This window comes from Pleurodeles waltl, chromosome 5 (assembly GCF_031143425.1).
Source record: "Pleurodeles waltl isolate 20211129_DDA chromosome 5, aPleWal1.hap1.20221129, whole genome shotgun sequence".
In the NCBI taxonomy this organism is placed as follows: Eukaryota; Metazoa; Chordata; class Amphibia; order Caudata; family Salamandridae; genus Pleurodeles; species Pleurodeles waltl.
The window spans coordinates 1,720,169,609-1,720,183,883 of record NC_090444.1 but is presented as its reverse complement, the minus strand read 5'-3'; the positions used below and the strand labels follow the sequence as shown (position 1 = coordinate 1,720,183,883).

General features: G+C 44.5%; 1 protein-coding gene across 1 annotated transcript in view; it reads right to left on the bottom strand.

Moving 5' to 3' along the window:
* The window catches only part of CYP39A1 (cytochrome P450 family 39 subfamily A member 1), a 284,249-nt gene that overhangs the window by 197,468 nt on the left and 72,506 nt on the right, over window positions 1-14,275 (bottom strand). The window contains exon 5 of the mRNA XM_069236086.1: window positions 6,906-6,999. Within this exon, the coding sequence (XP_069092187.1) occupies window positions 6,906-6,999 (94 nt within the window). The remainder of the gene's footprint in view (window positions 1-6,905; window positions 7,000-14,275) is intronic.

Below are 14,275 nucleotides of genomic sequence, written 5' to 3'. Positions count from 1 at the left end.
TGTCACTGACAGTCTATGTGACATTATTATTAGTAACATGTAGCTCATCTATGGGACACATATACCACATGTCAGTTTCTAATTGCTCTGCTGACTATGCTACTACACTTAAAATTCTTAAAACACATCAATTTGACATCCTGTACATTATTCATGCACATTGCTACATGTTTGCTCAAAGCCAGCAGTGAGCACTATGTTGCAGAAATGTTTCACAGCTTGTGACAGAACTTTAAAATACAATTTTCGTTCATATATGAGCCTCAAAATGGCAGCTGCCTGACTTACTGTCCTGGACAATAGGAAGTGACCTAAGTCTGCCGGTGGAAGTCATCATGGCGGTAGGCAGATACAGCCGCGGTGGACATTGCCATTGGAACACATTGCTGCCTTCGGCGGTCTTGTACCAATGGCGCTGTCTGCCTGCTCTTTTATGTGGCGGACAAGACCACCATATCTCACTTGACTCCTGACACTGCTGCCAGCAAGACCTCCACAACCTGAGCTGCAGTGTACTGCCTCTGGAAGCAATTATTGCACGTCCTGCAGGTGATAGGGACTCTGCCTTCTCCCCTGAGGAGCTTGAAAAGCTTGTGGAGGAGATCCTACCCCTGTATGGGCAGCTCTATGATGCACCAGAGGAACAGGTAATTGCAATGCAAGTGCAATGTTTTAATGGTTAAGTGTATGATGATGTCCAGGGAATGTGGTGGAATGAAAGATTGTGGTAAAATGTGTGGGTAGATGGGCATGTGCATATGTGTAAAGACAGATTTTGACTCCAGAGACATAGTAGAGTGTGTGTGTGTGATGTATGTACCCTGACCCAACTGCAGGATGTAATACATGATGAGTGAATGTGGTGTGAACAATCATTGGAAAGATACACCATGGTTAGAGATGAGCTTGTGGTCTGGTCACATGTTTCAAGCTGACACTTGGTGCTGGACATGCATGTTGTATGCCTGTCGCATCATCACACATGGCCTGACTGCAGATGGTCATCCCTCATTGAAGGGGATGTTGAAGGCAGTCTGTGTATGGCTAGTTGCACTAACTCGTATTTTCACCTTGCATGTATTGGTATTTTGTATGTGGACATGACATTTTCTTTTTGTCTGTGTCATCCATGCAGGTCAATGCCCATCAGAAAAAGGGGATTTGGCATGCCATCGCCAAGAAAGTGCAGACCATGGGGTCCACAGCCGGTGGAGCTGCCACTGTAGGAAGCAGTGGGAGGACCTGAGACACTGGGCCCGAAAGACTGCAGAGGCCCAACTGAGGATGTCTTTGCAACGAGGACGGGGTGCCTATCGGACCCTGACCCCCCTAATGGCCCGCATATTGGCGGTGGCCTACCCGGAGTTGGATGGGCATTTGAAGGCAGCACAGCAGCCACAAGGGGGTAAGTACAGACTTGACACAATTGTATCTCTTTAACAAGTTAGTGTATAATGTGAAGGTTTCTAAGCTGTGACAATGTGGTAAGTGCAAAGGGTCAAGGATCTCCAGTGAACACATTGGTGTACAGTCCCCAACATTGGTACACAGGTGTGTACATTCTTATTTGTATAGGGACATATAACTCTCCTATGTTGTCCCCTCTGTACAGAAGCATATGATGATGCACATGTGACTGTGTCAAATGTGTGTACCACTATTCAGCTTTTCATACCTTGGTGGTTATTCCTTTCCACCTACAGGTCAATACTCCCTTTATTATGATGGCAAGTTGTTCAGGTCTTTGCCATCTGCCCATTCCAATATCCATTGATCCATGTCTATGGGCAACATAGAGTCTGACAATTTTGAAGTAATTCCAAAGTTTCAAAATGTTTCCGATGAGTGACAGAATCATGTGAGGCTGTGATGTCTTCCTAACATTTAACATGACATACTTGCATGACTTATTCAAACCTGTAACAACTTCAATCCCCTTGGTAAGTGAGGGATGTACATAGCGCTGTGTAATGTGTCATCTGAGTGGACATCCTACATATTGGTAACCATGGAGATATTACTAGACTCCTATCGGATCACATACATTGTTGTCAGGGCTATGAATGTTAGTACCATGTTCATGTTCTGTAGGTGAGAAGTGGCTAGACAGCTATTTCCTTAGCCATAGTGCCGTGGTCAAGATCAATAGGCCATGACATATTGTTGACAGTTACAATCTCAACTGTTTTTTGCAAACATCATGTCTACATTGAAAGGTTACGTCATGAGTCAACATTGAAAAGAGTTGTTAACATTCTTTCTGTTGCTATTTTTGATATGTTATAAGTCCTTGTTGTATGGAAACCTATTGTTTGCACTGACACCATTGTGGTGCAGGTGTGGTAGATGACATACAAGTGAGTGGTATGGTATGTTTATTCAGGCATTTGTCTTGCATCATGGTGGGTGTAGCTGTCATGGTAGCCACAGGTGTGGTTTGTCTCCCTGAATTTTTCCCCAAACAGATGTAAGGCTAGTCATGTCTGATGTGTGTTTAGTGATGTTGCCACCTCATCACTGGGCTATTGATGGAACAATTGCATGATACTTTGCACTGTATGTCACCTTCATGAACATGGCAGGTGCCCATTGTCTTGAAATAGTAGATGTACTACCTGTGGTTGTGTGTGAGTAAATGCTCTGAGCTTATTAGGCCCTTACATGAGTGCTATACTTTGTTTTCAGGAGGACAATGACTTAGATGACTTGGTCCACAAAGTATGTATGATCCTTTCCTACATCACTATTGGTACATGTGTAGGTTACATGTGTTCTGACTCTTTCATCTTCTAACATTTGGTTATACCAATTAGAGTAGTTGCATGTTTGCACATTTCCATTGTGAAGGTCATGTACTCAGTGTCATGAGGTGGGTATGGCTTGTATGCAACATGCTGTCTTGTGTTCACTATACAATATGTTTCCTTGCCTGGTACATTAGATCAGGCCAATTTGTTAGTATGTGTGTAGTTTGTGCATGTGGTATGTGGAAATAAATGTCACATCTATTTCCCATAGCTTGGTTGTTGGTTGTTCATGCTGCTGTGGATAGGGACCCTGCATCATGTGGGCAAGTCACCTTGGCACAGGAATGCTTAGTGTGATAGCTCTGCTGATATAATCTTATTGTAGGTGTGGGATCGACAGAATAACTGGTGTGTGACTATGTCATGATTGAGTGATGTACATTGTATCTTGTTGTGACATGATGTTGGCACTAATCCTGTACTACCTGGGGGTGTTGTTCAACTAGATGTGATGTTACTGATGTGTACAATGTGATGTAAGTGGTATGTAAAGAATGTGATTACCCTACCTCACTTTCTGCTTCCTAACATCAGAATCGGCAGGCCAAGGAGCACAGCCGAGTGGGGAAGCTGCTGGCTACAGGACCTCTAGTCATGAGGACACCGACAATGAGGGACCCAGTGGCCTGGAGGGCGAGGGGAGTGTCATGGGGAGACCGGTTCCAGTTCATCATCTTCAGAATTCCCCTGCAGTGGACACTCTCTGGCAGTGGCAGACCCATCTAGGACCACCCCAGCACCATCTCTGTCCGCCACCCCCTTTCTTGCCCTTTCTGTAGCTCCCCACCTAGTTGGCCGTGCCTTCTCACCCAAGAGGATGGGCGTCTCCTTCGCCGCAGGCACCTCTGCCCCAGCCCCTGTTAGTCCTGCTGCCCTCAGTGAGGAGGCTATTGACCTCCTGAGGTCGATCTCTGTAGGTTTGTCGACCATACAACAGAGTAATACGTTCCTGCAGGGCAATCACGGTGCACTGGCTAGCCTACAGAGATCCGTTCAGGCTCTGGCCTCCACAGTGATGGCAGCCAGTCACCCTTTGTCTACAGTCTTCCCTCCACCTTCCTCATCCCAATCCCAAACCCCCCTTCCTTGACCCAGCCAAAGCAAACAGACAGGCGTGCATCCACCTCAACATCCAAGGGTTGTGTAGATAAACATAAGCACCACAGGACACACCAGCGGCATACACACAAGCAACATACACCTGCACACACAGCAAGAGTCACTAACTGCCCTGACACCCCCACCACCCCTAGCATCATAGATACAACACCTGACACACCTGCAGACACCACACCATCCTACCTGCAGATACCACCCCAGCAGACCCTCAGACATCCACCCCAGTTACCACACCCGCAGACACCACAACCAAAGACACGCCTACATGCAGCACATCCACCATACCTGCAGTCACCACCCCATCAGACAGCCAAACACCCACCATGGCATGCCCCAGCACCTCCGCCACCTATTAGCCTAAGACACAAACACCTGCACTAACCCACTCAACAGACACCCACCACCAACAAGCATACCTTCCACAAACACGCACCCAAGACATCCACACAAACACCTCAGAGAACCACTCCCTCTCCCTCCACACCCAAGCCCTTTTGTTATGACCGTCCCTGTGTGTGCATAAAGTCTTTCCTCTCGGAGTTTGACCTTTTCCCTACTCCTCCCCACCCCCAATGACACCCCTAGACATTCAGGTTCCCTCCCCAAGACCATCCCTTCCACCTCCATGGCCTCCCCTATCCCTCGCCAGTACCCATGCCCTCCCACAGCCAAGAAGTCGACCCCTCCCAAGAGGACCCAACCTGCCCCCAAGCCAAAACCAAACCCCTCCCAAGCCAAAGCCCAAACCCCACTCCCAAACCTAAGCACAAACCCCATCCCACTCCTCTGCCACAACCCCCCATACCAAGCCAAAGCCCAAACCCCACTCCCAAACCTAAGCCCAAACCCCATCCCACCCCTCCGCCACAACCCCCCCTTCGATAATCCCTGAGGTGCCTGTCTGCCCCCTTGATTCCCCTACCTGTGGAGGTACATGGCAGGCTGGAGTCAAGTTGGGGAACCATATAGTGCCGCTGGTGCACAAATCTGTAAATTGTTTGTACTGGCCAATGGCCTTGAACTTTTCTCGTTTTTCATACAATATATACAGACCAACCAGTTATTGGCTTACTGGTTACATCTTTATCTTGCTTTTCATTTCCTAGCTTTGGGTCATTCCTGCCTGACATTGGTTGTGTGTGTGTATTTGTGTGTGTGGTGGTTGTGATTCCTGTATTGTTTGGGCAGTATGTGAGGCTATGCGCAGTGCTTTTGTTCCCCAGGGATAGGGTGTATGTTGTGTGATGGACATGTGTATGTTGCAGACATTATTGTGTGGTGTTTGTGTTGACGTGTTTGTTGTTGTGGTGTGTGGCTCTGTGTGGTTTGACTGTGTGAGTCTGAGTGTATTGTGCATGGTATGATAGGTATGATGTGCTGTATGTGTGATGTGTGTGTTGATTGCTAGGTTGCATGATTGTATAATTGTGTGTGTTTGTTCCCTGTTGGTTGTGCATTGTGTTGTATGTGTGATGAGTCCCCAGCCAGTGTCGGTTGTGAGTGCTTGACAATGTGGTTATGTTGTTGCAGTTGTGGTGCTGTTGTGACGTATCAGTATGTTGTGTGGGATTGTGTGAGAATGGGCCTGTGCTGTGTTGTCGTGCATAAGGGTGTGTTTGTTGACTTGTGGTGTGTGTGTGCTGGCTGCAGTGTGTGGGCTGTGTATGTGTGGGTGTCTTTGTTGTTGTATATGAATGTGCGTGTTGGTGTACTGTTATGTGTGAGTGTTGCCTTCACAGCCCCCTCCCTATGGAATGTTATGTAAATGTACAAAATTGTCACAATATACAACTGTAACAGGTGAGTCTGTGTACTTACGGTTGCTGTCGTCAGTAAAGATTCCATTGTCGTTCGGCGAGCAGGAGCAGCAGGGTGACGTCTATTTGTGGTTCCATGGCAGCTCCGGACAAGTATGGATTCCTGGAGGTGAGTGTCTCCTTTTATACAGTTCGTTTCCACCAGCCTTTCCGTGGTGGTCCGACCGCGGCGGAAATGTTGGCGGTGTGCAACCTAGTAATGAGTCCGACAGAAACTTTGTCTCTGCCGGCCTGCTGGTGCCTTTAATTGTCCACGGCGGTTTGACCGTACTGGCGGTGCTTTGGCTGTATTCTGTTTGCAACACCACCATAGTCCTAATTTGGTGGTCCTCACCACCGGCCTGTTGGCGGTCTGACCGTCACCACCAACAATGGGGGTCCTCGGATAGCCAATGTCACAATAAAGCCCCAAGTGTCGTAATTACTTTTTGGTATTAAAGGTAACATCAAAAATGAACCTTTTGGTCAACTAAACTTAAATAAATGAACAGTGGATATACTAATCGTGTTTCAATTTTTTTTTTTTTAAAGCAGTGTTATTGTTTTCACAAGTCATAAGTGAGATGTTCAGGGAACCTCAACTCAGTGACCACAGAAACGATTTGTGGATCTCAGAACATGACAAACAGCACAAGTCCCTGTGTTTCTATCGCACAAGGCTATAGTTAACACTGTACACAGACGTAATCACTCTTATATCTACATCCTTATTTTTTGTTACTAGAAACGCACAAGATTCTTCAACAACTTAACAAACAAATTAGCCTAAAAGGAACATTCAGGCACCCTACTATTGTTTTATTTAGCCCTAAAGTTTAAAGAATCCAGTAGCAAGATAAGGATGACTGAGAATGAGGCAATTGAGGTAATTTCATGGCATGCTGTACTAATTAGTCTTTAGACACTTTCCCCTTCCCTGACGTACTTAGGGACATATGATGCCCAGTAACTGTGCTACTGAATTATAGTTAAGGGCAGGCATTAATACCTCATATGTTTGGTCTAATGAGCAGCGGGCACACAGGTCCAAACATCTCATTCCCTAATGAATATATAACATAGTAGCATATCCATTAGCATATTACAAAAAAAGACACAATTATGTGAAGTATGATTCATCATAGATAGTGAAGTGTGATAAGAAAAACTGTTTTATATTTACCTTTGAATTATGATCAGAAGGTCTAGTTCTCTCTGCATCTTCAACAACTTTTTCAAAAACTTTTAAGAGCCAGTATTTAGATTTTGACCAATTTCTATAGGGAAAACACAGAACGTTAAGTGACACTTTATTAAGAGGACAATTGTTAATAATGGTACAAATTAAGATTTGAATGAGTTCTTTTATCATAAGTTACACTCTAGTATGTGTTGCTTTGAAATAATTTGTGAGCCTGATTCACAAACGTAAATATACACTTTTGTGTGAGTTTACAATTTTTTGGTATTCACAAACTACAATTTTAATTTTACAAATAGTAATTTTACGACTGGGCAGATCCCACAGTCGGGGTACCGAACTCCGTGTATAAAATCTAGGACATACCTATCTTTTTATGTGCAGAGTCTTGGCCACGAGTGCTGAGTCTCTGTAGTTGTAAAATTACTATTAAAATTGTAGCTTGTGAATACCAAAAAATAGTATACTTACACAGAAGTGTAATTTTACCTTTGTAAATCAGCCCCTCAGCGTCTAGCTTAAAAGCTGCCTCAACACATTAGGAAATCATCCTAAGCATATTTAGGGCCTTATTACGAGTGTGGCAGTCATGATTGCCACTGTTGCGGTGGTCCGACCGCCACATTAAAATCCTGGTGGTCAGACCGCCAGAGAACCGCCAGCACCGACAGGATCCATGATCACGGCGGTCTGGCGGTGGTGGAGATGGTAATCCACCATGCGCTGCCCTGCGGATTACGACCTTGTTCTCCACCAGCCTTTTCATGACGGTAACACGGCTACGAAGGCGGCGGCCACCCTGTTGGGAGTTTGGCGGACGGGCTTTACTGTCCGCCAAACTCTTAATTAGGCTCTTACTATCCAGGAAGGAGATAAATTACAACTTTGCAACAGTCATTTAAAAAAAAAGGTTCCATTTTCCCTTTAAAATAATGGGTGTGTCCAATGTGTCTTATCTGATATCACAAAACAGTGAAGCACAACTACAAACAAATACAAAATAATATTTTCTAACAAATCCTTCTAAATGAATGAATGTCAAGTTCCTACTCTAATGAGAAATAAAACCATTTTTCTTTATTCACAAAAGCATATAAAATACAAAAATCGACATTGCAGTACCCCCTGACAAGACTATTGTTCCTTTCCAAATAGGAAGGATTCTAAGCAGGTACCAAGTTACGTATCTTAAGCAGGCAAAACACATTATATGGTCAACTAAATACTCAGAGATGCCTTTCTAGCGTCCTTCCTGATAGTATATAGAATCCATATATACTAACTGGATGGCAATTGTATAGTCTATCACCAAGGATGCTAGACCCGTATCATTGAGTATTGAACTGACTGAATAATGTTTTTGTCTGCCTAGGGTGAGCAAAGTGGTAGCTGCTTAGAGCGCTTCATATTTCTACATTCTAAGGCTGAATATCATCACTACAACTTCAGCCCACAGAACATTACATGATGCTTTCAATCTCCACAGGCCCAATATGCCAGGCCAATCTCACCAACAAAAGACCCACCAGGAGTCTCCCATTCTTGGGGGCAGCTGACGGCCTCAGAAGTAAACAAGCTGCACTCGAAAGGCAGGCTACGAATAATCTAAGAGCGAGATGAAGAGGCAGAATTCTTTCTGACTTAGTACAACCATGTGCCAATTCTGTACCCAGAGTAAGCAGGTGAAGGGAAGTCGCTAGAATGAATGGAACATTTGCAATTGGTGGCTAACAGCTGTGATTCTCCGAGGCTCACATGGACCCTTTGCGCCTGTGGGCAGTGATTCCTGATATAAGTGCTGTGGTGAGAAATGCTGAGGTTTACACTGTGTAACCTTATCATTAACCAACTTTCAAAGATCAGGTGGCAACAGCTTCTATTTCATAATTACTTTATGCCAGTAAAATATGCTTTGCTGTTATCTCTTATCGCTCCATCTGTTATCTGCTCCTGCATTCAAGAATGCAATCCCTAGCTCAAATAATGCTTGGCTGCAGCAGGCAGCCTTCTCTCACACACCATCACATCTTGCTCACTTTCCAAAGAAAAGAAAATAATGTAATCAGCTGGATGGATAAACAATATAAAAAGACATATAAAATCATTAAGTTGCTATTTATCACATTTCTTCAATTAGACTTTGTGGTCGATCCATGCTCATGATTGGACGTTGTTTTCCTTTACCATCGTCCACTCTGTTTTGTTCTGAAATTGCTTCATCGGTTAAAGAACATTAATTTATCCTATTTTATACAGCTCCTGTTGGTGTGCAGGACGTTCCTCGTTCATCACTTTGACTGATTATCTTCTTGAATTGTGACATAGTTCTAATGACATACTTGCTCGGAGATGCTGCAGAGATCATTGTTCCTTTAACCTGCTTGCCCTGCAAAGGCTCTTTGTGAAATTAAGGGTCTGTTTTCCTTCTCTGAATTTGTTTTATAATAACCCAGTCGCCCAAAGCAATATCGCACCCTTTGGGATGTCTTCTGCGGTCTGCATCCTCCTATATTTTGGACTCGGTAAGATAATATCTCTATGAAATCCTGTCATGTTCTTTTGCTGCAGAATTCCGCATCTGTGAGAGTCTAGCTTGGTGTGTATGTCCAAACATCAAATCTGATCAACATTATGGGGGTTATTACAACTTTGGAGGAGGTGGTAATCCGTCCCAAAAGTGACGGTAAAGTGACGGATATACCACCAGCCGTATCACGAGTTCCATAGGATATAATGGACTCGTAATACGGCTGGTGGTATATCCGTCACTTTACCGTCACTTTTGGGATGGATTAACACCTCCTCCAAAGTTGTAATAACCCCCCAAGTCTTTTCTGTTGCGATATGTGGAGCTCCCCTGTAGTCTCCTATCGTTTCGGACAAGGGAAGATTAACTGTAATTTGCGTCATTTTTGCTTGCTGTATTGTTTTTTTTATGTTGTTCATAAATCTTTCAACAATTCCACTCGCTTGTGGCCACATGGGTGTGACCGTTCCAAGATGTATTCCTGAATACTGCATAAACCATTCAAGTTAATTTCCATCAAATGGGGGTCCGTTAGCTGACTTGAGTATAGCAGGTATACCCCACTCTGCAAATATGTCATCTAGTATAGGAACTACAAATATTGATGCTGTAGATTACACTTGTCATACAACTGAAAAACGTAAAAACTCATTTATCATGCTGAGTAAATATTTTCCAGAATCAACTGGGCCATAGAACTCCACAGTTACTGAGTCCTCTAAAGCATAAGGAGGTTTGGACTTACTAGCCTCTCCAGAGGTGGATGTCTTATAGGACACTGGCTCAGATGGCATGAATGAACGACGTTTTCCACAAGCACATCTAACCTAGGAGAACACAATTGTATCCCTTAGAAATGTTTGTGTTTTTACTACATCCATGTGACTTTTATGTGCAGTTTCAATTGTAGAACTATGACTCATGCACCTCTAGGCAGTAGGCCATTTGCAGGTACTGATAGTTCATGTTGAATCTGTTTAAAAGCTTAACTATTTTCAGACAACATCTTTTGTACATTTACTAGCATTATTGATAGGTTTCCATTTATTTGTCTTTATTATGCAAGTTGTTTCTTGAGGCTTGTTGATTTCCGAAGTTGCATTTGCAAGCTCATATTCTGATATTCTGTCTGGAGATGAGTGCTCAGTTACAAAGCTGATATATTCTTCTGCCATTGTTACGAAGCTTTTTGTTCTTGGAAGTGGATGACAAGAAACATGATCAGCTGAAATATGATTTTTATCAGGCTTATGCACAATTTTGTAGTTATGTACATTTTGTAGTCTTGTATTCCATGAGACAAATACCCCAATTTTCTATTTTTGGTGGTATTTTTGCATTATGATTTCCAAATATAGTCATGAGAGCTTGATGATTTGTGATTATTGTGAGTGGTCTCCAAAAAAAAAAGAAAAATGATTGTGTTCACAAGCGGACACAACAGGAAAGTTCTCCTTTTCTACTAGACCTCAGTTGACATAAGACATCACATGTCTCAATGAATATTTTCCTGGTTTGTGTTGTGCTAAAATGGCACTGGCATGCGGACTTCGTGCCACTTATTGCAGATGGACATTTTGCCATCTGCACTACAGCACCTAATTAAACAGCGCTGCACTTGTAGGTGGCAAAATGCCTACGAGCAGGGTAAGGAAAGCAGTACGCCGCATAGGCGTACACCACCAGTGAAAAAGAAAATATAAAAACGTCACAACCACGGGGCAAATATCTGCATAGGGAGTGTTTCGGTGTTTGCCCGCAGTGAAAAATGTCCAAAATTCAGCAGTCCGCCTTCTGTTAACTGTGCCAGCTAGAAGTCGGATCTCGTCTTCCTTACGCACTTTACATTGGCTGCCCATCAGGAACAGAGTCAAATTGAAAGCTCTTGTTCTAGTGCATGATGCTTTGTACCAAACGGGGGTTTCTTATCTTAGATTCAGATTTGGATTTTACAATCGAACCAGAAATCTGAGATAATAAACTCCTGGCATCCCAGCATCCAGGGCCAAGAGCAGGTGGAAGGGCCTCCACTTACCTGGGCTCAGTTGCATGGAATCAGTTACCTCTGGAGCTGCGCGCCACAGCAAAGGTGACAGGCAGAATCTTTATTTTATTCTTGCCAGTTTTACACAGAGTGAACTTTACAAATAGATATGAGCCTGTTAGAAATGGGGTCTTTGGTTGGCAGTCAGGTTACCCCCATCCAAGCAAGGACCCTCACTCTAGTCAGGGTAAGTAACACACAATCCAAATTATCCTGTGCCCACCCTCTGGTAGCTTGGCAATGTACAGTCAGGCTTAACTTAGAAGGCAATGTGTAAAGTATCTGTGCAATAAATCATGCAAACGCAGTATTAACACCACAAAAATACACCACACAGCATTAATAAATATAGAATATTTATCTGTTTAAATGTAGGTCAAAACTATCAAGATTTGATAAGTATATGTTGAATATCACTTTACAAAATGATAAAAAGAGTCTTTAGTTCTTAAAAAGCGATAAGTGTCTCTTGCAAGCACAAAGTACCTGGTTTGCATATGAAATATCCGGAAGGGGCCGCAGAGGAGGAGATGTGTGGAAAACGGTGAGGTGTGCGTCGGTTTCTCCGGGCGCACACAGATGATGCATCGATATTTTTCACGCAGCCAGGGCCTTGCTTCGCGCGTGCTTGGATCCTTTTCGGGTTGCAGGATATTTGGACGCCCCGGGGACGATGCGGAGAAACCCTGGCTGTGCAGGACGAAGTCGCAGGAGCTGCGTCGATCCGATGGGTGATGCAGGGAAATTTGTGTCACACAACAGGCGCTGTGTCGATTCTTCTCGCAGGAAGTCGTGCTGCGTTGTTGCGGCTCGGCTATGCGCCGATCCAGTGGGCTGTGCGTCGAAGTTCCGGTCACAACACTGGTGCTGGGTCCATCTCTTCCCAGGGAGCCGGGCTGCGTCGTTCCGGTTCAGCGTGTGGTGATTTTCTCACTGCAGTGCAGGCTGTGCGTCGTTTCTGGCAGGCTGTGCGTCGAAATTTCACTGCACAAGGAGTTATTTGCAGAGATGAAGTCTTTTTGGTCCTGAGACTTCAGAAACAGGAGGCAAGCTCAATCCAAGCCCTTGGAGAGCACTTCTCAGCAGAGCCAGAGGGCAGCAAGACAGCAGGGCAACAGCAAGGCAGCAGTCCTTTTCAGCAAAGCAGTCAGGTGAATCCTTTGGGTGCTCAGGCAGCTTCTCTTGGCAGATTGCAGGTTCTGGTTCAGAGTTTCTTCACCAGTGGTATCTTGTCCAGAGTTGGTAGGGTCAGAGGCCCTGTCTAAATACCCAAAATGTGCCTTTGAAGTGGGGGAGACTTCAAAGGGTGGCTTTGAAGTGCACAAGGCCCCCTTTCAGTTCCATCCTTTCTGCCAGGGTCTCAGTAGGGGTGTGGCAGTCCACTGTGTGAGGGCAGGCTACTGTCCTTTGACATGTAAGTGTGAGGCCCTCCACCCTCCCTGCCCAGGAAGACCCATTCAGTATGCAGATATTTGCAGGTGTGACTGAGCACCCTGTGTTTGGGGTTGTGTGAGTGAAATGCACAAGGGAGCTGTCAACTAACCCAGCCAGACATGGATTGCAAGGCACAGAAGGATTTAAGTGCAGAGAAATGCTCACTTTCTAAAAGTGGAATTTCTAAAATAGTAATATTAAATCCAACTTCACCAGTCAGCAGAATTTTGTATTACCATTCTGGCCATACTAAATATGACATTGTTACTCCTTTCAGATCAGAATCTACCATGCAAACAGCATATGAGGGTAGCCCTACTGTTAGCCTATGGAAGGAGCAGGCCTCACAGCAGTGTAAAACGAATTTAGGAGTTTTACACTACTAGGACATTTCAATTACACAGGTACATGTCCTGCCTTTTCCCTACATAGCTCCCTGCCCTATAGGTTACCTAGGGCCTACCTTAGGAGTGACATATGTAGAAAAATGAGGGTTTAAGGCTTGGTAAGTACTGTTAAATGCCAAGTCGAATTGCCAGTGAAACTGCACACACCGACCTTGCAATGGCAGGCCTGAGACATGGTTAAGGGGCTACTTATGTGGGTGGCACAAGCAGTGCTGCAGGCCCACTAGTAGCATTTATTCTACAGGCCCTGGGCACATGCAGTGCACTTTACTAGGGACTTATAAGTAAATTAAATAAGCCAATTGGGTATGGGCCAATGTCACCATGTTTTAAGGAAGAGAGCATTTGCACTTTAGCACTGGTTAGCAGTGGTAAAGTGCGCATAGTCCTAAAACCAGCAAAAACAGCGTCCAAAAAGTGGGGGGAAGCGGGCAAAAAGTTAGAGGTGACCACCCTAAGGCAGTCAGGTCTAACATAGCCCTTCACTACAACCCCCCGTCCCCCTTCAGATCAGTCATGGTTGCAAAAGAACAAAACAAAAAATAGCAATGAGCCTCAATTCAATCCAAGCATGGTGGGTAGGTTGCTTTTGGGTGCCCTTTGTGTGAGTTGCCAGGAACCCATCAGAAATCATAATGGCACATTAGCAGAAATAAAATTATATTTTCCAGTGTAGTGTTGATATTCTTGCCGTCGGGATTCTGAATCCAAAAGGGCAGGCCTGAACATGAGATAACTATCACTAGGCCTGTAAGCATGGGCTGTGGCTGATTGGGGGGCTGGCAGTTTGTACGTGCAACAAGAAAGTGATGCTATCTTCCACTGGAATTGCTGTTGCACCACACCTAAAGAAACATGGCCAATCACAGTGATTGGTCATGTCCTGTAATTATCCCTCCCCCATGCTGCCTTGTAAGGGCAGGCCAATCTGACCCAGAAC